This window comes from Triturus cristatus, chromosome 10, assembly GCF_964204655.1.
Source record: "Triturus cristatus chromosome 10, aTriCri1.1, whole genome shotgun sequence".
Classification (NCBI taxonomy): Eukaryota; Metazoa; Chordata; class Amphibia; order Caudata; family Salamandridae; genus Triturus; species Triturus cristatus.
The window spans coordinates 1,058,362,965-1,058,389,260 of NC_140593.1; the positions used below are offsets into that span (position 1 = coordinate 1,058,362,965).

Below are 26,296 nucleotides of genomic sequence, written 5' to 3' on the forward strand. Positions count from 1 at the left end.
GAGCCGGCCTCCTTGGAACCCCTCACCACCCTGATTGACGCCGATACGGGGGCACATATTGTTTCCAAGCTGTACAGGGCGTGCGCAGCACGGGTCCCCTGTACGGACGATCGTGCGCGGGAGGAATGGGGAACAGACCTGGGTAGGCCTATCACGGACGAACAATGGACGGCATGTGGCAAGGTCACCGACACGGTGTCACTGAACAGTCGTCACAAACTCCTACACTATAAATTCCTACGCCGTTGGTATATGACCCCTGTTAGACTCCATGCCATTGATCCCGCGCGGCCACACACCTGCTGGAAATGCGCTACACCACATGCCGATTTTGCACACATGTCTTGGACGTGTCCGAGACTACAGACATTCTGGACACAGGTTCACAAGATCCTAGAAGAGATGCTAGAGCTTACTCTGGTTCCCACTCCTGAGGTCGCACTGTTGGGGTATACCGTCAATTTCCCAAAGAATGTCCGTAAATTGGCCTCTCTGGGGCTTCTCCTGGCCAAGAGGGAGATAGCAAGGCACTGGGGGAAGAAGACAGCTCCCACGTCCAAGACGTGGCTTACGGCCATGGCTTTCTGTAGCACGAATAGCGAGATCTACTCTAGTCTCCTCCCCACGATGGCGCGTCCTAGGGACATCTGGGGCCCTTATAAAACGTACATTGCAGGCTTACCTGGCTCGACCCCGCCATCCCCGAATCCCGGAATAGCTCCCACTGGAGTGGGGTAGGTTGTACCAACCAATGTTACGCAGATGTAGTGGTCAGGGGAGGGTGCGGACGCAGGGATATTTAGCTCCTGGGGTCAGGTACTGTGTGCCACATGGCGTTTTCCCATGTTCGAGATATGAGCAGGGGTGGAGGGTGGCTTTAGTGCCCTAGAGACAGAGCACGGGTCAGAGATCCCCCTGGTTCAGGTTCGGGCAGGTGTCGATGATGGATTGGTAGATGGGGTCTTGTTGTCAGTTGCATTGATGATGTGGTATTGTTTATCTAAGAACCGGAAGTGTCACACAGTGGCTACTGATTTGCTTTTTGTTGATTGCACAGCCGTAAACTTTGTATTATTGGATTTGCCTAATTTCAATAAAAATTTTCAAAAAAAAAAAAAAAAAAAAAAAACCTTGCCTAGGGATAGAGGAGAGTGGGCAGTACCCAACCTCCAATTATATCACTGGGCAGCGTTGTTACAGAATATGGAGATTTTGCTCAACGAAAAAGACGATTTGGTGACAGATCGTTCATCTGTCTCTATCTTTGAATTGATTTTGGGAACGGAAGCCAAGGGGTGCCTTTTGCGGCATATTGACTTCAATTATTACAAACGGGTGAAGTTCAAAACTCTAATTTGTGCTTTTAAGGTTTGGACTTCAATTCATAAGAAGCTCGGGCATGGACGCTTTAATGCATAAACCCCTCTATACATGAATAATTTTTTCCCTCATATTTTTAATGATGGGCATATGAGGCAATGGCATGATAAAGGAATACGAATAATTGGAGATCTTAGAATCGGGCATGATCTGTTATTGTTTGATGCCATAAGAGATTAGTTTGGGCTAGATAATAGACAATTCTTTAAATACCTTCAAATAAGAGATAATTTGAATAAAAAACTGGGGGAACCTTTGGCTTTTACAGGGTATTGGTAATGGATGAATAATTTAAAGACTCATGTACCTTGCGGGGGGGGCTATATAAAATGCTGATTGACTTAACACCTGATGATTTGACTAAACATGTAGATCGGTGGCAAAATCTGTTAGAAAGCGATCCTGGGGATGTTGATAATTCATTATATATGGCTCAGACTTCTGTCATGGCAACTAATCTACAACTTCAATGTTTTAAAACATGGTTTAATCTGTATATAACACCTGCCAAGATTGCTAAATGGGGTAGGGTGGCAGGCTCCACTTGCCCGCGCTGCCAATATCCAGCAGCAGACATTGTCCATATGTTTGCAACATGCCCTGCTCTGGACACCCTGAAACATAGTGTTGGAGGCTTTTTAGCAAGCATGCTTGGCATGGAAGTTGATCTTAGTCCTCAATTGATTGTACTAGGGATAGGCGGTTCTCTTGCTTTGAACCTCAATCACTCCTTCTTATTCATTGCCTCTACAGTCTTTAGGTTATGTTTAGCCACCCATTGGCTTGATCCTATTCCCCCAACAGGCCAGCAGTGGCTAGAAAGGTTTTTATCAATATAGAGATTTGAAAAAGCCGTTTACGCCAGAGAAGGTTGTAAATTGAAAGCCAAAGGGCTAGCCATTTGGGCCCCCTTAATTAACTGGCATTTTCTGAATCATGTATAGCGCACTTTTTTGTTTGTGTATTATTCTGCTCTTTATCTCTAATCTTTTCTTTACAAGCTTCTGTAAATATTTGACATCTGGATTATATGTATTTAGCCATGTATGGGTTGGGGGGGTCGCAAGGGTGGGGGGGTGGGATCAGGATCAAATGCAGAATTCCTTTTCTGTTTAATTGGATTTGACTATAAATGTGATAATATCAATAAAGAATTAAAAACAAAGAAAAAAAATTGCATAATTTGAAAGCATTCACTGGTCCCTTCTTGAACCATTGTGGACCCTGTGCTCACCAGGTTCAGGCTTACAGCCTGGGGTAAGCTGTGCTGGTGGCAGGCTAGTAAATGCCATTACACCCATGTTCTTTGGGTATCATACGCATTACTTGTATGTAAGGTCAACACATGGAGGAATGGTGAAGTCCCGGCACTTATGTTCTTCCCACCTCCCAACAATATGGAAAGGTAACATTCTTTCCATTCAGATCAGTGTATCTCATTTACTAAGCACATTAAAGGCAACTATGACTGATTGTAATATATATATGTTACTGGAAATAATTCCCCACTTGACTGGACATTGAGTATATGGTATCCTGGGTTTTTGTCTATTTTTCAGGTAGTTTTCTGCAGGGAGGATCATGGGTTTTAGGTTCAGTGTGGTCTATCTGAAGTGGCTGTGGTCCATGAAAGAAACTTGAAAATCCATCTCCCTGTCCTGTGGGCTCAAGATTTTCCTTTAAAAAGACCATAAGAGTAGTGCTGCAACTAATTTAATAATTGCTCATCTATTGCTGCCTCTGGTTTCATGCATGTCATCAAGTGCGTGGGTGTGTGCATTGCCACCGCAATGCTCGAAGGATACAAGACCACCCACCATGACCACATTAACAAGCCCGGCAGAAAGATTGCCGTCACACACAAGGAATCCATCCAATGCACCACCTCAAATGACAACAACTCCCCAGCCATGGAACACCTCAACGTCCGATTCAAAACAGTCAGAAACCCATCATCAGGGGCAACCTTGCCTACCATCTTCCAGGACCACGTCTAGCTTTCTACATCTTCATCACTGACTTCATTGCCCCCCTCGCCATAGACTCCAAAAACTACATTTTCCTTGGCAGCCTCCTTTTTCATCTCATCGACCTCAATGACATCAACACAACCAATCTCCTCAACAGCTTGAACAACATTGGACTCACCCAAGTCATCCATGACCCCACGCACACCACAGGCCACACTCTAGAACACATTTTCACCTCCAGCGACCACAACAGGTGTAGCCACACCACAGAACTCACCTGGACCAACCACTCTATCGTCCACTTCAACATCACCAGCTCACAGACCTCTACCCTCAGTCTGCTCAATTTCCCCCACCGTGGCTTGAGCAAAGTCTTAAAGGAAACATGGATCAATGCCCTCAATACCGCCCACCCCATCTCTTCCAATAACCCAGAACAGGATGTCAGAAACTTCAACATATGGATCACCTACACCCAGAGAAGGTCCACCAAGCAGGCTAGCCAGTACACTGAAGACTTTAGAACCACTAAATGACACTGTAATCAATTGGAAAAGAGATAGCGCACCAGCAAGGACATGACTGACAAGACACCTTCAAAACAGCCCTCAAACTATGCCACAGACAGTTGAGCGAATCGAAGAAAATTGCCTCAGCCTCACCTACTAAATCAGGCATCAATAACAGCAAAGAACTCTTCAACATCGTCAAAGAATTCTTCAACCTCCCAGGTGCAACAAACAACATTACCTATCCACAGGAACTCTTCGACAACCTTGCAAACTTCTTCCACAACAAGATTGCCAATATCTACAGAAACTACAGAAACTTCAAGCCCCAGCCCAAGGCCACTGACTTCTTCAAGCAACACACTACCCTGTTACCACCACAGACATTCGACTAACCAAATGGAGGCAGCTCGCTCCACAGGACAATGACACCACATCATGAACTCTGTCCACTCAGGGGCCCCAACTGACCCATGCCCTCACCACTTCTTCAACCTAGGTGAAGCCAGAATCAGCCACATTCTTACCACCTTGTTCAGCACCTCAGCTGTCACTGCCACTTTCCCCGAGGTCTGGAAACATGCAGAAGTCAACAACTACTGACTGACCTCCCTCCTCCTGTTCCAGGACAAAAAATTAGAAAAAGATATCAACCAACAACTATCCTCACACCTGGAACGGAACCTTTTACTCGATTCCTCCCAATACTGACCCCGCAACAACCACCGCACTGAGGCAGCCCTCATTGCAGCTACCGATTACATTCCAAGCCCTACTCAACCAAGGAGAGACTGCAGCTCTGATTCTCCTAGACCTTTTGACAGTGTTTGATATGGTCTCCCAACACACACTCATAACAAGGCTGCCCAACGTAGGCATCCAAGGAGACGCTCTTAGACGGATCACCTCTTTCCTCACCGGAAGATTGTGAAAAGTCTGCCTACTCCCCATCACCTTCAAACTCAAGGAAATCGTCTGTGGAGTATCCCAAGGATCCTTGCTCAGCCCCACCCTCTTCAACACTTATATGACACCTCATCCCAGCATCACCAAAACCCACGTACTCAACATTATATCCTACGCTGATGACACACAACTCATCCTCTCCTTCTCTAAAGACACCACCAACACCAAGACTTCCACAACTGCATGACAGACATCGCCAACTGGATGAAGGACAACTGCCTGAAGCTCAACATGGGCAAGACAAAGGTACTGATTTTCAGAAGCAAAAGCTCCCCATGGGATGCATTCTGGAAGCTATCAGGACTCTGACCTAATCATACCAAAATGACCATGCTAGGAACCTAGGCATCATTCCGGACAACAAGCAAACCATGACGACTCAGGGCAACTACTTCTGCTCCTCCTCCTGCTTCTTCATCCTCTGCATGCTTCATAAGATATTCAAATGGCTACCCCGAAGCTTAAGACGCACGATCACCCAGGCCCTCATCTCCAGCCAACTGGACTACAGCAATGCTCTCTACTCAGAAATTGCTATCACAGCTCACCTCTACAATGACTACAGACCATGCAGAACTCCACAGCCAGACTCATCTTGCATCTCCCTACATCAAGAAACTTAAATGGCTCCCTGTACAGAAAAGATGCCAGTTTATGCTCCTGACCCATGCATTCAGGGGCATACACAACAGCAGGCCCACCTACTTGAACCACCACCTGAACTTCCATCAGCACACCAAACATCTCCACTCTGCATCCCTTTCTATAACCCTAAGTACATGCATCCGGTGTAGCGGATGAGGTGTCACTCCATCTCCTACCTAGCAGCGAAGACATGGGATGAGCTACTCTTTCATATATGGACCTCCCCATCTCTTCCGGAGTTCTGAAAGTCCCTGAAGACCTGGCTATTCGGTGATTCATCTGAACCCTGCCAGCGACTGGATTCCCTCACGGGTGACAAGAAGCGCTCTACAAATATACTGATTGATTGATTGTGCAAATGTACATGCATCTGTGTGTAAAACTCTTGCAGACAAAATCTTCCCCAATCAGTAAGACAACAAATCTGTCATTTAACATCCTGGAGGCATCTTGAAGGCTTCCTGTTGATGCCCCACGTGGTCATTCCCTAGTGTTCATTATATATGGAAGTTTTCATGCGGCTGCCTTTGTTCTATAAATACCCTGACACAGCCTTCTGTAGGTGGCCGAATATGACATGAAGGATGCTGTGAGCAGCCACATCATTTAAAAGAGAAACTGTCCGAGTTAACTCGTGCAATATGTTGATGGTACTGCCATCTTTTCCACACTGTTGATCATCCCTGTTCAGATGATGTAGCTATTAGTGAGTGAGCTGCCCAGTGAGTATGCACGTTTTCTTGTGCATCCAAGATTCCAAACTGTCACTCCTGAAGTTTAGCATTTGCAGTGTTGCTCATGAACTGATTACAAACAAAGAAGCCTGAAGCCCTCCTCCACTGTGCAGCACAAATGCATTGAGCATCATTGATGTCAATTGTGTGCAATATGTGAAATTGCTTCAGTGGGGAATGGTTTTGGGGGAGCATGTGTAATTGTCGGAAGTAGATATCTGTGGTTTTAAGAGTGGTGAGGGAATCAGGCCATCACCATTAGAAGATCGGACCCCACAGGGTTAAATGCTAAACGGCTAGAGGTCACAGATGGCACATAGATTGAACTTCCTGAAAGGTATTTACGCAGCTAGCACACTGGGCGTACTGCCAGTGGGATGTGGGCACACAGGATGGACTTTTAACCTTGGTTTTGCCTCAGTCAGCACCCAAGATGAACAGTCACATGAGTGGGGACACTTAGAACAAAGACACATCTCTTGTGTCTGGGAGCAACTTTAGCACACAACACTAATGATTTTTTGTGGAAGACGAGGAAATGTTGCTAAATTAAAATGCTTTAGTTTTTTTTCTTTATTGAAGACGCAAGCATGTCCTACTTTATACAGATGCTTTGCATGTCTCTGATGGGCTGGCGTCTGGTCTGGTAGAAGCCAGATTGGTCCAGCAGAACTTGAAAGATGTAGGATTCGATGGATTACACCCACAGTGTGATCTGTCAGACCAGGGAGGGTTCACAGACTTTCCATCCATATGCATGTAAATTTAGGGGCATATTTACTATTATTTCATGCAACACAGTGTAACAAAGGCACTTGCTGTGTTGCGTGAAAAGGAGAGAGCAGAAATGCGCTACATTTACAAATATATGGTGCATTTCTGCTCTCTCCTTCCACTGGTGCACGGTGTGATGCCTAGCGCCAATGCAGGTACACTTGTACCACAGTGCAATGGTACTAGTAAACAGCACACTGGCAACGTGTGCTCCAAACGGCCCACTGGTATGTAATAATACAAATTCTGTTTGCTCCAACACTCTACTTTTGTGACCCCATTGCCAAGAGGCCACCCCAACACAAGGTCAAGAAATAACAAATGAAAAGGAGCGTTCAATTCTATACAGGATTATCTGTTCCAAAATCACAGATGGTTAAACTGTTGTCCAGCAACAGATCAAGTTGTCATGATGTGACAAATAAAAGTTATTAAGGAGTCTTGTGAGTTGCTTTGATTCCAATTTTATTCAACAAATTCCCATTTGACAGAATCAATCCATTCGGCCCTGCCAACGCGTTTCGTCCCAGTGGGACTTCATCAGGGCTTGAGCAAGAGCCCAATGTTGTAGTCTACCCAGTGTTGGCTCCTGTTTTTCTCTCATAAATCCTCATAGGCACAATTTTGTTAGATGGCGTGTTGCACTCCCATATTTTGTTTATCCTTTCTGTTTCCTGGTTTGAATGTCCTAGGAGTTCACCCCTCAAGGGTGCCTGCGTTATGGGTAGAATTGTTTTTGTGTAGGAGGGGATACCTTCCTGCACAGAAACAATCTTTAGAGGCAAATTCCTCTTTCTACCTGGCCTGCAGAATGTAGCACCCATGGGAAGAGGAATTAACAAGGAGAAATAAATATTTTTCTCACTACGCTTCTGTTGTGTAGGAGCACCATTTTAGCACAAATCTAGGCTTACAAGTCTTTGTAAATCTGGGTTTGTTTCAAAATACACAGGTGGATGTTTGGGAACACCCATGCACCACCCATGTAACGCGTACCAGACACAAAGTAACGCAAGGCTGCTTTGGGTTACTTTGCATTTGCTACACCACTCAACGTGTCTTTGCATTCCTTAGTACATGATCTTGCATCTGGGTTTTGCCACAAAAGTGACGTGACCCCAACACAAAATCATAGTAAATCTGGGCCTTAGTGTTTATGGTCCTAATGTACACAGCACGTGTCACAAACCAACATGTGCAGACTGCACTACAACTGGACTATGACCTTGGCTTTAGTTTGCAATGTGACCAATGTTCTAATCAGTTGGATCACAAAATATAGATTTGGACAATCTTGCCTGTCTATAGAATAATAATTAGGCAGAAGGCCCTCTGAGACCCCACTTCTCATTAGATTGCCTGAGAATGCAGGTTGCATGCCTGCAAAGGATAGCATAATTCCAAACATTCATTTCCTGCATGCACCAAAATCTCAAATAACAACTCTGAAACTTCTGTTCAACTTGACATTTGGAGCTACTAACAAGTCCCCTCATATTTGCTTTGAGAATTATTTTTCTGAGAATGCATCACTTCTAGCCTTCAAATTCTCCTTATTGCACAGCACAGTATACATTTCTAGCTTATATTCTCCAGCATTGCCCTCAAGACTACCTGCACACACCCTCCTAAATATCTAGTTCCAGATTTACTAACGCTTTGCACTGGAGCGGACTTGTGTCACAACAGGGACTGAACCTGGAGCAAAGGGTTGAGTGGGACTTACTATCTAACACACACCAGGATTTGCGTTGAACAGTTCCCCAAATTAATACACAGTTGTGCTTTGTGCTACTTTATTGCAAAGGTGCGTTCCAGCGTGCCACATGGGTGTTCCCATGCAACCAACTATACATTTTGACGCAAATCCGAATTTACTAACATTCGTAGATAGGAATTTGAGATAAAACTGTTCATCTCCTCAAGGCACACATACCAAGCAGGAAAAGTCTTAAAAGATATTTTTGTGCTGAAAGAATGCCCTTCCTGTACAAAACCTATTCCTTAGAGAACGCACACACCCTGGTACTGTAGCACAAGGATTTGTCTGTTGGTGCATGGCAGCCAAACGTACGACAGCGCTGGTGGAGAGAAAAAATGTGCCATATCATAGTAGATATGGCACATTTATTCTGCATCTATTTGACACAAAGCAGCGCTGCTGCTTTGGTTGCTGTTCTGTCTTGCGTAAAATATTAGTAAATCATACACGTTTTACTTTATGTCACTCTGCCTTTGCCCCTGGGTTTTCATATCAGCTGTTTCTAGTCCAGCTCTGATATGTGGTGGCCCAAGATGGATGGAATGTTACTGAAAGGAAGGTCTGGGGATGTTTGCCAGAAATTGTTTATATTTCGAATATGTCTATCCAGCATAATTTGTATTTCTTAATTTTCAGATGTTTCCAATTATGAAGAATTTCGGCGAAACCTTGGTAAAAAATGTTCAGAAAAAACCAGAAAAAGATGAACCCTTAGATATGAAAGTGTAAGTAGGAAATGAAAGCATGTTGGGAAATCGTGGTTGCGTGGCAGGGGTGCTGCAAATTGTCGAGAGTTGTCAGAGGAAAGGTGTAATTTGTAGCAGTGTTGTGAATGGAAAGGTTAACAATAGAGTGATGAATTCTGAGGGTTCTACGAGAATTGAAAGTGTGTGGGAAATATTGAGATTTAAGACTAGGAGACATATTGAGCTTTGTAAGTCTATTGAGACTTCAACTTGTGTAAAGTGGGAATTGATGCGCTGAGCTTACTGAGTTTGTTGAATCTTCTAATCTTTTGCATACTTCCCAGTCTGGCTTTCGTGCAGGCTTTTTGACTGAAACGACTCTTCTCGGTGTTACTGAATTGTTGCGGCAACACTTGGACAAAGGTAACACAGCAGCCCTTGTTTTGTTGGACTTGAGTGCTGCTTTTGACACGGTCTCCCATACCGTGTTAATAAAATCTTTGCAGTCTCTCGGGGTGTCTGGCATGGCACTTGGTTGGTTGTCCTCTTTTCTATGTGGACGGACTTTTCAAGTCTTTTCCTCTAGAGCCACCTCAAAAATCCATTCTTCACCCTATAGTGTGCCTCAGGGGTCCATTCTTAGTCCTCTTCTGTTCAATATTTATGTGCAACCTTTGGCAACAATTGCAGAAGAGGCTGGGCTGTCTCTTTTTTCGTACGCCGACGACACCCAAATATTTTTTTCCCTCTCAGCAGATAAGCAGGCAGGCCCCTCTACTAACTGGCTTGAGTAAGATTGCATCTTGGATGCAAAGTAATCTTCTCAAGCTCAACGGTGAAAAAACCAAGGTCCTTATCTTAGGGAAACACAAAGACCTATGGGGCCCACAACATTGGCCCACCGTAATGGGTGCTCACCCTGTGCCCTCCTCTCAAGTCCGCAACCTAGGGTTTATCATGGACAGCAATCTTTCCATGAAACAACATGCGGTTAAAACGGCGGTTACCTGTTTCACCATACTGAAATGGTTAAAGAAAATCATTTGGATGCTCCCTATTACTACCCAAAAGACAGTTGTCCAGGCACTTGTAACAACTAGACTGGATTACGGAAATATTCTTTTTTTGGGCGCAAATACGGAGGTTCTACGTAAGCTTCAGGTGGTTCAGAATTCGGCCGCTAGACTGCTTTGCAAACTTCCTAGAATGACTTCCACCACTATTGCCTTGAGAGATCTTCATTGGCATAGAGTGGAAAACCGGACTAAATTTAAAGCTCTGAACTATGGGGCAGATTTATGAGCCCCTTGCGCCACTTTTGCGTCACTTTTAACATGGGAAAAGTGACGCAAAAGTGGCGCAAGGGGCTCATAAATCTGCCCCTATATGTTCAAGTTTAAGACAGGTACTGCTCTTCACTATCTACAAAAGTTAGTCTGTCCCTATCAACCTTCTCGCCTGTTACGATCCACCACTCAGGAAAAATGTGTGGTCCCTAGGATCAAGCTTGCACGAATAGGTGGTCGTTCCTTTTCCTATCTCGGCCCTCTCTTATAGAACTCTCTCCCCATAACGATCCGTAAAGAAACACTATATACAAATTTTCGAAAATTTCTAAAAACCTGGTTATTTAATCAATAAACCTTTGACTTTCCTCTTCCTCTGACCTTAATCCTTCACTGGGAAACCCTTTTTGGGTAGCTGTGTGCATTATAAAATTATTTTAACATAACATAACATGTGATTTGCTCAATGTTCTCTGAGGCTTGATTCACAAAAGTGTTTGTACACCTTTCTTTTTGACTTAGGGGTGCAACTGTAACCCCCTACTCGCAACCTTGGATTATCATGTGCCTTTAGGGTACGGAGCAAGAACTTACAAATGCACCGGGGACCATTTTTGTGATCCATACCACCATTTATCTTAAGTTTATTTCTATTTGTGTGACTTGACTCCGTCTACACATATTGTTGTTAACAAGGGCAACATTGTGCATTTCACATACAGTTCTCAATACCCTCTCTGAAAAATTGACCCAAATTTTGAGTTGCTGTACACTATTCAATTTGTTTATTGGATATAATTAAAGGTATTCCCATAAAGCTCCGGCTCCGTTTCTTCAACAGTCAAAGGGTCTCCCTTGAAACCTCATAATTTCACATTCTACATCTGGTTTCGGTGGTTAAAGTCCTGACAGACAGCCCCTCTGAAGTACTCTCTCTTCCTGGTGCAAAGGGGTAGTGTTACTTAATACTTTCAATGAATTACTCATTTGTTTACTCCCAGGCAGACTTGGCCACATACAGGGTCTTTGGTATAGTGGGTCTGTGCACACAGGTTGCTGTAAACTCCCCTCTTAGTGGAGAATCCACCCTCTCCAGGTCACTTACCCAAGTGGTGTTATTAACAGCTCTCTGCCAGTCTGGCCATGATAGCAGTAAACTTCCTAAGCATCCTGTTTCAAATCACTTTGGACAGTTTGGGTGAAAACGCACTCTCAGCACCCCTAGGGGGACCTGATACTGCCCATTATCTCCAAACAACCACCCATCACCAAGTCCTAGTAATTCAAACCAAATACTTCTCACGGACTTAGGTGGTCTATGTTCTCTCCTACTTCTCTCATCTGAAGATCAATGGAGCGGTTTCCTATCTGAGTGCTGCAGATGTACAGTTTCCCGAGGATGTAAGTGGTCTATGCTTCATCAGAGCTTCTGGAGCAACTACACTCCATCTCACCTCTGGATAAGGCAACCTCCCTTCCCAATGCTATTCTAATACAAAGGGACCCTAGACTCACCGGGGGTTCACCCGGTGACCTCAACTACTCATTCTCCTGTTCTGCCTTGAGCCACTCACCAGTCAGCTGCAGGAGCACCGTAAAACAGTGGCCTCTGTTTGAATCCTTGGGGCCCACCACAACTTTTGTGGAAAATCTTTCACATAGATGATTCACTACTCCTAGTGGGTAACTTGCCTGGGTCAGGATGATTCTCGGAACCCTGGACCCCTCCTACACTGAGAAGGTTGCTGGTAGTGCTATAAATTCTAACACTACCCTGTACTTAGGCTATTCTTTGCTTGCCTTTTTTTGGGGACGCCTGCCAGAGCCAACTGTCCTGTCCTCGATTTAGAGACGCATGTGAAACCTCCATGCTACCATGATGTAGAAAACTCCCATATTTCTATGCACCGTGATGAACTGTCGTGAGTGTAGTAGAAATCCTGCATTTTCCCATTTCTGTATAATATGGTGTGCAGCATCTGCATTACTGGTGATAGTTCCAAATCTTCTCAACAAACCTACCTGTCAGATGTAGCAATTGGACTCTGGTGAATAGTAGGATTGTTTTTGGCAATTTGCCTAGGATTGTCTTTGGTGATTGCTTACAAGTAGTTGTCCTGCTTTTGTTGGTTGAGGGAGAGAAAATATGTTTTCCTTCAGTAATAATTTTATTAAAAGCAGCCTGTGATTCTGGGGTTGTACTTCGATTCGATATAGTTGCAGATGGATTTGTCTTTCATTAGTACCAATATGGGCTAGGAGGTTGTGATATTGAATTGGGCTTGTGGGAAGCCTCATGTCCATGTTAAAAAGCATGGGCAAGAGCCTACAGTACAGTGCCTAGTGCAACGTAGTTGGTATTGTGAAAGAGGCCCAATCATTTTGGAAGAATTATCTCATCTTTTTTAGAGTTACACTGGTGATTTTAATCTAGTGTTGTAGTCATTATTTTTTTTTAATATTGGAAACTGAATTAAACCTATATTACATTTCATTAGAAAAAAATAACCTTAATTTCAAATACGTTTTTGAGTAATAATATATTTATGTAAAAAAAAAAGAAAAAGAAATCGATTTATTCAAGCACAGCAACTTGTTCTGCAAGCTTTTCTTTGAGGCTATCCCAGTGCTTTGCAAATCAGTTACATAATTCATTGCCATTTTGGTAGGACTCTCCAAGAATTGATGTCCTCTTGATTTTCATTCTTCAAATGAGAGAGCATCTCTTTATTTATGTGTTTGTGCTATTAATGAATTATCAACCAATGATTTGAAAGGCCTACTGGGAAGAGATTATGGGAAAATTAGAGCAGTGTACTAACAGAACAGGATTACTCAAACCAAAATGCATCCTCTTGGGACTGTGCATACGTCACCCTTGAGACTGTAAATACACCCCAAAAAAGGGGAAAATGAAGAATAAACTTGTATACATATGTCAAACTCTCCCTAAAAGGGCAATTGTCACTGTTTGGAAACCCCAGTAGTTTCCAAGAGTACAGAACTGGTTGGAGCTGACAATGAATTGGGCAGGGATTGAATTAGACGTCACCCGAGCACCCAATCACAAAGATCTAGGTAAGCGAGAGCATATACAGACATTGGAGGACCTCCTGAATTTCTTCCATGAAATACTGCTGCAAAGGAATGACAACCCTTACACTGGACTGCTTGACCCTTCAGGTACCCCAGAGGATGTGGTGGAGCATCATTCATGCTCATAAGACGCAATAGACTGTGGAAAATTAGCCCTAGTTCAAATTTTGAGGCAACCTCGGATAGCAGATTAAAGAAATGGAACGCAGTAGAGGCTTTGTACTAGTCTCCTTATCCATTTCTTTTGGTCATTCATACTTTCTCGTGTATCCCAATACTACCCGCACCCACTCGATGTACCCACCAACCCACAAATTGCTAATTGAGATGCACAACCCATTGATTTGTTGTAATGTGTTACTGTTTCTTTTCTTATGATTGCTGACAATGTTACATCTATCTCTTCAATATCTAACCTTATTTGTGGTGACAACTTGCTTAAAACTAATAAAAACACTTTTGAAAAACGCAATGATGTGAAATACGGTGTGTTAAAACCAGACAGCCTTTGGGTGGCCTCCTCCATTTTTCGGACTGTGTTTTATTAGCTTTAGGACTATGTGCAGTTTACCACTGCTAACCAGTGCTAAAGTGCTTGTGCTCTCTCCCCTAGACATGGTAATATTGTCTTATCCCCAATTGACACATAAGTAAATTAAATGAGTTCCTAGTAAAGTGCACTACACGTGCCCAGGGCCTGCAAATGAAATTCTACTAGTGGGCCTGCAGCACTTATTGTGCTACCCATTTAAGTAGCCCTTTAACAATAGCTCATGTCTGCCATTGCAGAGCCCGTATGTACAGTGTAAACTGTCACATCGACATGACAAGATAAACTCTAGCCAGGACCAAACCTTCCCTTTTTGTACACATAAGTCACCCCTAAGATAGGTCCTAGATAACCCAGGGTACACTGTGCAACGTGTTTAAAAGGCAGGGCATGTACATCTATGTTTTACATGTTCTGTTTGTAAAAAACTCCCAAATTCGTTTTTTCACTGCTGCAAGGCCTATCTCTTGCATAGGATTACATTGGGATTACTTTATTACATTTTTTAAGTGCAATTTCCAATTAGGAAGAGATAAACTTTTTAATTTCGGTGTCTCTGGACTCACAAATTAACATCACAGCTTATGGTGAAGTTGGATTGTAAATTACAATACAGAATATGCCACATTTAGAAAGTGCAAAAAGAACAGAAAGTAGGCATGTTCCTACTTTAGCCATTTGGTGCCTGATGGAAGGTGGTTTATTAGTAGGTGTAAGTAGGTACCTACCACTAGTAATAAGGCCACAATCACAATATAAGGTCCAGTCAAGGTCTCATTATATTATTCCATTTCTCAATCCTTGGTATCTGGCTGTGAGCAGGCAAGCTTAACTTAGGAGACAGGTGTGTAAGGTATTTAAAAACATCAATACCTTAAATGACACAACACATAATAAAAATACACCAATTTATAAAAATAGGAAATATATTTATGATTAACATGACCCCTAAATGACAAAATCCAATATAGATAACCAAAGATATGAATTTATAAAAAATATACATTTTCTAGTGCCTAAAAGCCAAAAGTAACGACCTGGGGCATCTAATCATGCTAGATCAGGACAAAGTCAAAATTTCTTTCTGACCACAATGGACAATGGGTCTGATACAATTAGCAGTAGGGCCCAGTCAAGTTTTTATCATTTGACTTAGTCACTTGTAAGGAGCTTTTTCTCTCACGCGGGTCTCCTCTGCAGTTCGGGTTTGAGTACGACGTTGGCAGCTTGCTTCAGCATGATGCCACAGTCGATTCCTAAGAGTGTCATCGACGTAAAAAAACTACAGAGTTTCAGTGGGGCAAACCTGAATTTCAGGCCGAGTCGTAGTTCAACTTCGCTGACTTGATTCTCAATGATTGGTAAGTCAATTTATGGAGCTTTTTGGTCAGAATGCTCCAAATGTTCTCAAATCCTGGAGATGCTTCCAGAGGGTTCTTTTGGGCTCTTGATGGTCTACAATACCAACCAAGGTTCAAGAAGCTCTGAGTTGTTCCTTAGAGAGTTGGAACTAGAGTTCCCTCAAAGCACCTGGCAAAATCATTTAAAGTCCATCTGAAGGTGGTCAGCTGGTTTCTTCTTGGTGGAGATGATGCAGGTGGACTCTTTTAACTTGCGCTTTCAGGGAGTCCACTCCTTAAACTTTTAGTGCAAGGCAATGTCCGACTTTTGCTGTAGTTCCAAAGTGTGCCGCAGGTGCAGTCATTCAGAGTGCGGTCCTCTAGGGTAAGCCAGAGTTCCAGCAGGACAGTCCTTCTCCTTCTTCTTGTTTCTTCAAACAGGGATCTCAGTTGCTTGGCAGCTCTCCCATATTTTTCTAGGCTTCTGGGCTGACAAGCAGCACCTCTGACAAATGGGGCGCCGGGTGCCACACTCAATGATAACCACTCCCCCTGAAGTGTGCAAATTCTTGTCCCAGAAAGCACTGTTCTTTAAAAACCAAAATGGAGAAAATCTCTTCTGGAGCTTAAGGTCTGGCTAACCCAACCTACAGGTGTAGCTAACCTTCCTAACACTCCCCTTCCAGCCCCTCTGCTAATTCAATTACAGGGCTCACATCTGGCTGGGAGTTCAGGAAGTGGGCCTGGGTCCTGTCCTAAGTGTCTTTCCCTCTTTGAAGACCAGTTCGGCTACCCAGACCCATTCAGCCTTTTGCTCTTCAGCTGGCAGATCTCCTCCCACCCGATGTCTCTTTTTTTCCTTTCAGGCCACTTCACGCCTCATCAGAGCAGCTTGGCTCAGCCTGTCAAAGACTGGCCAATCAGGAGAGGCTACGCTACAGCTGGATTTAGGTACATCAGAAAAGCAAGTTCTATAATGTTGTTTCTGTCATAGTTATAATAAATACAACCTTTTCAAGTTGTTGGATTTATTCAAACTATTATTTAGACACTTTTTAGTATCATTAAATTTACTCCTGTCAATAGTTCGACTCTATTAAAGTTTAATAAGCCTTCCCATGTTAGTCTGTGGAGCTAATGTGCTACAATGGGGAAAACCATTGCCATTTGAAAACTTTATTTCGGCATACTGCCATAAAAGCACAATAAAAATATAAAAACATATGTAAAAAAACAATCATCACATTTTACAAAAAGCGGAATCTTCATCACAACACCCACAGATAAGATCATTAAAAAAAATAAACTCAGTTTGGCCATCATTTCAACATGCAAAAGTGCAAAGAATAGCCATAAGTGCATCTTAAGTTCATCGTCTCAAAATGCAAAGTACAAAAAAGTAACGATAAATGCATTCCAAAAGAAAGGAGGTCCCAGCCTTTCTAAAAGTACAGGTAAATCATGTTAAAATTGATTCAATCAATCAATCATAGGCATTTGTATAGCGCACTGCTCACCCGGTGGGTCTCAATGCGCTGGGGGGGGGGGGGGGGGGGGGGGGGGGAACGCTACTGCTCGAACAGCCAGGTCTTGAGTTGCTTCCTGAAGGCGAGATGGTCTTGCGTTGTCCGGAGGTGGATGGGGAGGGAGTTCCATGTCTTGGCTGCCAGGTAGGAGAAGGATCTTCCTCCGGCGGTGGCTCTGCGGATGCGGGGGATGGTGGCGAGAGCGAGGCTGGCGGAGCGGAGCTGGCGGGTGGGCTTGTGGAAGGTCAGGCGGCTGTTGAGGAACTTGGGGCCCAGGTCGTGGAGGGCCTTGTGTGCGTGGGTGAGGAGTCGGAACGTGATTCTTTTGTTGACGGGGAGCCAGTGCAGGTCTCTCAGGTGTCCGGAGATGTGGCTATGTCGGGGGATGTCCAGGATGAGTCGTGCTGAGGCGTTCTGGATCCGTTGGAGTTTCTTCTGGAGTTTGGCGGCGGTGCCGGCATAGAGGGCGTTCCCGTAGTCCAGCCGACTGGTGACGAGGGCCTGGTGACCGTCTTCCTGGTCTCGGTGGGGATCCACCGGAAGATCTTTCGAAGCATGCGCAGGGTGTTGAAGCATGAAGACGAGACGGCGTTGGACAGGAGTAACAGGAGTTTGATCAATAGGCTATAGTTCATTACAAAACAGCTCAGACTATTAAGGGAGCCTTTTTAAGGATCGCATTGCGAGTGCACCATATAGAGAACAAAAAGCGGGCTACAGAGAAAACAATGGGTAATTGAGTATCATATTTAAGAATTCTATAAATCTCATTGCACCTCCCAGAGCCCAGATTTTTGATAAGTTGCTTTAACCAACGGGATCTGGCTTGTTTGTATTCTTGGCAAAAAAATAGAACATGGGGAACAGTTCCTATTGCGATATTGCATGCAGGACAGATCTCTATACCAGAGTTTTCCCATTTCTTCGTAAAAGAGCGTAACGGAAGAACCCCATGTCTAAACTGTAAATAGAGTTTCTTGGCTAAAAAGGTTGTATATCATCCAGAACCAGTTCGATGGAATAGCTTTCCTTTACAGCTAGAAACTCAGAAGTTAATCGGCCCAGAGTAGGGCTCAGAGAAAGAGCCAAAAGCTTGTATTCTCTATAACTCATTGCCAATTCCTACTTAGTAATCGACATGGAGCATTCTTCTGGAGTACTCCAAAGAGTAGATCTGCCAAGGGTCTTACATGTATCTTTTACAAATCTGAGCCAGAGAATTTTTTGGGCTCCCGGTAGCCCCATCAATTCTTGCAATTCCTCCCTAAAATGTATTAATTCTGGGGTGCTCCATAGGCGCCACCAGTATAGTATTGGTCTTAGGGAGGCTTCATCCGCAATGTGTCTTAGGCCTAGATCCATACGTAATGGAACTAGAGGAGTACTAGATGGTAACATAATGAGTTGTCTGATGAAAGTATTTTCAATACATGTTAGCCTATTTAATGCACAGTGGCCCCATAGCTCTGCCCCGTACAAAGTAGCACTCCTTGCCTGTACTTTGTATAATTCCAGGGAGGGGCAAACAAAATTGTCAGTGTTTCCCTCACCAGGGCAATATAAAACATCTTTTTTATTGTCTCTGCTTATAATTACAAGGCACCCAGAGGAGACCTTAGGGGTGACCTATATTTAAAAATAAGGCACTTTAGGACTTTGGAAGTACCTTTAATTCCAAAGTTGAATTTGCAAATAATTTTAACCCCTTCAGTGCCCGCCCCTTTCCCCGCCCAGTGCCGGCCGTTGCATTAGCGGGCGGGGTCTATGACGAGCTGGACTCGTCATGGGCACAGCGCCACCGCGGCCCATGACGAGTCCAGCTCGTCATGGGCACTGAAGGGGTTAATATAAAGGCAGGCTGCAAAGCAGGGCTGACTTTTAAAATAACAGAAGGCCACACAACAGTGCACACTTAAGTGCATTAAATTTGCTGGGCCTCTAAACCTACATGCCCTACCATATACTTGGGGCTTAAAGGTAGGTTGCCATACCATTTGTAAATACACATAATTACCATATACCTTTTAAACAGAGCACTGGCCCTGGGCCAGGTTAGCAGAGCCCAGGGTGCAATCAGAGTCACTAACCACCAGTATCAGTCAAAAAATGTGGGCGATCAGGGCATAAAGGACGACTTTCTCACAGTGCCTGCTGCTTGCCTCTGATACACGTCTGGGGAGGGTGACAGCAGGGCTTTGTTTCATCCCCCTAGACAGGCACACAATGAGAGCTTAAGTGTGACTTAATGGGCATTCCTGGGAGAATGGGAGGGAGGAGCTGGACCCAGCCTCACTTACATCTGAATAGGCTGTGTCCTGTATCCACACAACGGGCGGCATACCTCCCTGTAGTGCATCTGGAGCTAGGGGAGGAAGGGAGGACCTCTGTGCTCCTAGAAGACATGTCTTTTAAGTCTCCCCCACTTCAAAGGCTCAACTGGATATAAGTACTTGACCTCTGGTACCACCACTTCAGTACACTTCTTGTGTACTGCTGAAGGACTGCCACTCAGCTGGACTGCTGCATTGCTGGATTCCTGCCTTGCTGCCCTGCTGCCTGCTGTTCCCCTTTCTTGGTGAGAAGGACTGGCCCTACTTAACTTGAACCTAGAGTGATTCTAAGGGCTAGCTGACTTGCCTCCTGAACTGAAGTCTCAGGAACATAAAAGACGCCCAACTCACCTGATGCTGCACCTGGATTCTGCCCTCTGTGAGCCTGCCCTGCCAAGTGGAGCCACCTCAGTCCTGAACCCTTGGAAGTGAGGCCTGAGGTGCATGCTCCAATGAAATCCATGCATCCCCTCCCAATCTGGCGCATCAGCGCTGTTCCTTGGATTGGAACCAATGCATCGCCGCTGTTGCATGACCAGAACCAGCTCATCGTCTCTGCTGCATGAATCGATCCGATGCATCGCCTTTGCAACCAGCACTGCACGATGTTCTACTAGATGTCTTTGCATCTTCGTCGGCAACAGTCTCGACAAAGCCCCTATGATAATCAAAGCTGATGCATCGCTGCTGCTGTGTAGACCAGGACCGGCGCATCGCTGCCACTGCCAGGTTCGACGCCAATGCATCGCTTCGACATTGACCATCAATTCAGCTGCATCCCGCATATTCATTGTCAACAGGATCTTCGACGTCAATGAAATCTGGACAGCTGGACTTTGTGTATTTTCCCCCCTAGACAGCCACAAACAGTGGGAGCTTAGGTGTGACTGGATGGGCTATTCTGGGAGGACGGGAGGTAGGAACTGGACCAAGCCTCACTTAATTCTGAATGGGCTGTGTCCTGCCCACACACAAACAGCTGCATACTCCCTTTAGTGAGTCTAAAGCCAGGGCAGGAATGGGGGCTTCTGTGCAAGTCTCCCCCACTTCAAAGGCACAACTGGGCATAAGTACTGGACGTCTGACACCATCACTTCAGTGCACTTCTCAAACTGTGAAGACTCTGCCAGGAAGAAGAACTGCTGTGCTGCTGAAGGACTGCCACTCTGCATGACTACAGCTTTGTTGGACACCTGCCTTGCTGTGCACTACTGCCGCCTGCTTTTCCCCTGCCTGACTGAGAAGTACAGAGACTGCATCACTTGAACCCAGAATGACTCAAAGTGCTAGCTGGCTTGCCTACTGATCTGAAGTCTCAGAGACATGAAAGACTTCTAACTCACCTGGTGCCGTACATGGACTCTGCCATCTGTGAGTCTACCCTGCCAAGTGGTGCCACCCCAGTCCTGGACCTTTGGAAGTGAGGCATAAAGTGCTTGCTCCAGTGAAACCCACGCATCCACTCCCGAACTGGCGCATCGGCATCTTTGCGTGGATGGGAACTGCGCATTTCCGCTGTTTAGTGACCAGAACTGGCACATCGTCACTGCTGCAAGAATTGACAGGACGCAGTCACCTTCTGAATCGTCATTACTCGACTTGAGGTCTTCACATCTATATCAATAGCAGCCTCGGCAATGAAGCAGAGAACTCTGCATGAAAGCCCCTGTGCTAATTGGAGCCGACGCATCATCACTGCTGCACAGATCAGGATCAGCACATTGCCGCCACTGCCACAATCGACATCAATGCATTGCTTCTAAATAAACTCATCCCTTTGGCTGTATCCCGCATCTTTATCATCAACAGGATCTTTGACGTCGATGCAACCTACACAAAGGTACTTTTGCTCATCGGGTCCAATCGGGCCCCTGTAGCCAGCCCCACTCCTCTGTGGCCAGCCTGAACTTTTGACTTTGTAACTGTCTAGCAGGACAAGAGGTCGTTTGTCGATACTTAGTGCTTTTTGGTGCTATTTTCCCTTTATTCTTTAAAAATTCATGACACAAGTTCTACTTATTGGGTTGTTATCATTTTGTCTTGTTTTATTTAATAAATTAAGCTTGGTTTTCTAAGCTGGTATTGATTTTTGTGTGTTTTTTTTCACTCTTTTACTGTTTGAAGTTTTGTAAACATACTTTACATATTGCCCCTAAGTAAGCTGGACTGTTCCCATGAGGCACAGGGTCAGACTGATTTGCATATGGCCATGTCTGAACTGGGGTGGCAGAGTGGGCTAAAGAACGGTGATGGATTAAACCCAGATCAGTGGACTGGGGGTGAGTGCTTGCAATGTTCAACACTCCGTCCATCATTTCCTTTGGTTTTTGCTTTGTTCGCCATAAGTTGGCAGGGTATGCTCAGACGTGAGTCCCTTGCTCACTTTGCCACTGGATTCAAGGAAGCCTGGCTGCGGACGGCTGAAATGCCAGAAACCGGTCCTAGGAAACTTGTTTCCGGTCCAGGGAAGACATGGCTTGGCAGTTCGGGCTGGACTGTTCCCATGAGGCACAGGGTCAGACTGATTTGCATATGGCCATGTCTGAACTGGGGTGGCAGAGTGGGCTAAAGAACGGTGATGGATTAAACCCAGATCAGTTGACTGGGGGTGAGTGTTTGCAATGTTCAACACTCCATCCATCATTTCCTTTGGTTTTTGCTTTGTTTGCCATAAGTTGGCAGGGTATGCTCAGAAGTGAGTCCCTTGCTCACTTTGCCACTGGATTCAAGCAAGCCTGGATGAGGACGGCTGAAATGCCAGAAACCGGTCCTAGGAAGCTTGTTTCCGGTCCAGGGAAGACATGGCTTGGCAGTTCGGGCTGGACTGTTCTCATGAGGCACAGGGTCAGACTGATTTGCATATGGCCATGTCTGAACTGGGGTGGCAGAGTGGGCTAAAGAACGGTGATGGATTAAACCCAAATCAGTTGACTGGGGGTGAGTGCTTGCAATGTTCAACACTCCGTCCATCATTTCCTTTGGTTTTTGCTTTGTTCGCCATAAGTTGGCAGGGTATGCTCAGACGTGAGTCCCTTGCTCACTTTGCCACTGGATTCAAGCAGGCCTGGCTGAGGACGGCTGAAATGCCAGAAACCGGTCCTAGAAAGCTTGTTTCCGGTCCAGGGAAGACATGGCTTGGCAGTTCGGGCTGAACTGTTCCCATGAGTCACAGGGTCAGACTGATTTGCATATGGCCATGTCTGAACTGGGGTGGCAGAGTGGGCTAAAGAACGGTGATGGATTAAACCCAGATCAGTTGACTGGGGGTGAGTGCTTGCAATGTTCAACACTCCGTCCATCATTTCCTTTGATTTTTGCTTTGTTCGCCATAAGTTGGCAGGGTATGCTCAGACGTGAGTCCCTTGCTCACTTTGCCACTGGATTCAAGCAAGCCTGGCTGAGGACGACTGAAATGCCAGAAACCGGTCCTAGGAAGCTTGTTTCCGGTCCAGGGAAGACATGGCTTGGCAGTGCGGGCTGGACTGTTCCCATAAGGCACAGGGTCAGACTGATTTGCATATGGCCATGTATGAACTGGGGAGGCAGAGTGGGCTAAAGAACGGTGATGGATTAAACCCAGATCAGTTGACTGGGGGTGAGTGCTTGCAATGTTCAACACTCCGTCCATCATTTCCTTTGGTTTTTGCTTTGTTCGCCATAAGTTGGCAGGGTATGCTCAGACATGAGTCCCTTGCTCACTTTGCCACTGGATTCAAGCAACCCTGGCTGAGGACGGCTGAAATGCCAGAAACCGGTCCTAGGAAGACATGGCTTGGCAGTTCGGGCTGGACTGTTCCCATGCAGCACAGGGTCAGACTGATTTGCATATGGCCATGTCTGAACTGGGGTGGCAGAGTGGGCTAAAGAACGGTGATGGATTAAACCCAGATCAGTTGACTGGGGGTGAGTGCTTGCAATGTTCAACACTCCGTCCATCATTTCCTTTGGTTTTTGCTTTGTTCGCCATAAGTTGGCAGGGTATGCTCAGACGTGAGTCCCTTGCTCACTTTGCCACTGGTTTCAAGCAAGCCTGGCTGAGGACGGCTGAAATGCCAGAAACTGGTCCTAGGAAGACATGGCTTGGCAGTTCGGGCTGGACTGTTCCCATGAGGCACAGGGTCTGACTGATTTGCATATGGCCATGTCTGAATTGGGGTGGCAGAGTGGGCTAAAGAACGGTGATGGATTAAACCCAGATCAGTTGACTGGGTGTGAGTGCTTGCAATGTTCAACACTCCGTCCATCATTTCCTTTGGTTTTTGCTTTGTTCGCCATAAGTTGGCAGGGTATGCTCAGACGTGAGTCTCTTGCTCACTTTGCCACTGGATTCAAGCAAGCCTGGCTGAGGACGGCTGAAATTCCAGAAACCGGTCCTAGGAAGCTTGTTTCCGGTCCAGGGAAGACATGGCTTGGCAGTGCGGGCTGGACTGTTCCCATGAGGCACACGGTCAGACTGATTTGCATATGGCCATGTCTGAACTGGGGTGGCAGAGTGGGCTAAAGAACGGTGATGGATTAAACCCAGATCAGTTGACTGGGGGTGAGTGCTTGCAATGTTCAACACTCCGTCCATCATTTCCTTTGGTTTTTGCTTTGTTTGCCATAAGTTGGCAGGGTATGCTCAGACGTGAGTCCCTTGCTCACCTTGCCACTGGATTCAAGCAAGCCTGGCTGAGGACGGCTGAAGTGCCAGAAACCGGTCCTAGGAAGCTTGTTTCCGGTCCAGGGAAGACATGGCTTGGCAGTTCGGGCTGGACTGTTCCCATGCAGCACAGGGTCAGACTGATTTGCATATGGCCATGTCTGAACTGGGGTGGCAGAGTGGGCTAAAGAACGGTGATGGATTAAACCCAGATCAGTTGACTGGGGGTGAGTGCTTGCAATGTTCAACACTCCGTCCATCATTTCCTTTGGTTTTTCCTAAGTTAAGCCTGACTGCTCTGTGCCAAGCCACCAGAGGGTGAGCACATATTAATTAAGGGTTTGCCTGCTTAGTACTCTAACTATGATTGTGGTTGCTGCCTGACTTGGGCTCCTATCCTAGTCAACCAACAACCCAATTTCTAACACGGTGTCATAATAATGTTTTTCTTTCTTTTAGAAAATCTTTGCCAACCCGGCACCGCTAAGCAGGAATATGGTGATTAGGGTTGTCCTACTTTTTCACCAAGCCATTTAAAACAGACTTTTAAAAATGTCTGATTTTGTTACAGTCCCTAGCATACATATTTCCAGTTCCCAATCGCTTTAAAGCATCTCTTACTTGTAGCTGGTATTGAATCTGTAAATGCATTAATATAAGCTGGCATTAAATACTACTGATATATCCAAAAATACTTCATGCACTTGAGATTAAAAGTCAAAGGTATGTGAATATCTGAGTTTAGCCACCCAAATCCTGCTATGAGAACTGAAAACCTAAATCTAATTCCCATGCTGTTCTAATTTTAGTATTATTTACTTTTTCTAGAGTCACAAATTGTGCTTAAACTTGTGCTGTGCAGCCTTTATGGGCAGGGTGGTTTAACATCTCCCTAAAAATATCTGACTCTTCTCCAAGCAGTGTGTCTGAAAAGTAATTTCTCAGCTGCAAATACTTTCTTTTATTTGAATATTGATTTTATGTCTAACTTCCTCAAGTGCTGTAAAGCTTTCATGATTCCACAATTGTTTAAGTTCTTATAAGCCTTTCTCTGCCTTTTCAAATTAGAGTAGACAGTTCTTCAGAGAGGTCCAGATTGTTCCATAACCGTTAGACATTCCTCCTTACTATCTGTCTTTGATCATTCGATCCATAATGCATATATTTGACAAAGGTGTCTGAGAACTTGAAACGTAATGCTTTTATATGTTTTAACTTTTAAGAATTCACAAACAAAACCCTTGAAAACATATTTGTCTGTCAGTTCTTCATACAGAGTGTATACTATTGCCAATTACTTGCCATGATCATAAGTTGTTGAACCAACTTTGATTTGGTCGCTGAGTGGAAAGAGCCCACCTCTCTTCTCCAACAGTAGACCTCGTGTTTTCCTTGCTACTCTCGGTCATTTGAATTATCATATGAATGATGTACTCATCCCATTGATCCTTTTTAAAAAAAATTGTGAATAACATGTTAGTGTCTGAAAAAGGAATATATACCATGGTAGGGTAACCATTGTAATTATATTAATCCCACCTACTATAAAGAGAGGTAAATGGTAATATTTATTGAAGTCTTGCTTTATTTCATCAAGTAGTCAAGTACAATTTAAACTAAAGATATATTCTAATGATGCAGAAAATAGTATCCTAAAAACTGATTGGGTTGGTGGTCACCATGCTTCAGCATTCAAGGGTTAAATTATAGTTGTTCAAAGGTTATCAATATAACCTCTCTCTTGGTAGCAATTACCTTATACCCTGAGATGATGCAAAACATTTATTTATGGTCTCAGAAACTGGCTCGATATTACTCGACTCTCGAGTAAGAGTAAGAAATGTCACATCATCTGCATGTATTGTACTGACTTTGGAGTATGTTTTGGCCCACATTGTTAGAAGCATGTGAAGGAGTGTTAGTGATTCTAGTTTTTTTTTCTCTATTCTGGGAAAGTTCTTCATTTATGTCTGTTGATATGGGATCAGTGCTTCCAGATTTTTAAAAGCTTGAGTGCGAGTCATGAAGCAAGTTCTGTTCATCTACAAAGTCCTGTAATTGACTAGGTTTTAAAGGAATGTTGGATTGGTTACAGCAGTA

General features: G+C 44.7%; 1 protein-coding gene across 1 annotated transcript in view; it reads left to right on the forward strand.

Moving 5' to 3' along the window:
* The window catches only part of LOC146796560 (cytochrome P450 3A21-like), a 200,704-nt gene that overhangs the window by 89,340 nt on the left and 85,068 nt on the right, over nt 1-26,296 (forward strand). The window contains exon 6 of the mRNA XM_085629196.1: nt 9,377-9,465. Within this exon, the coding sequence (XP_085485322.1) occupies nt 9,377-9,465 (89 nt within the window). The remainder of the gene's footprint in view (nt 1-9,376; nt 9,466-26,296) is intronic.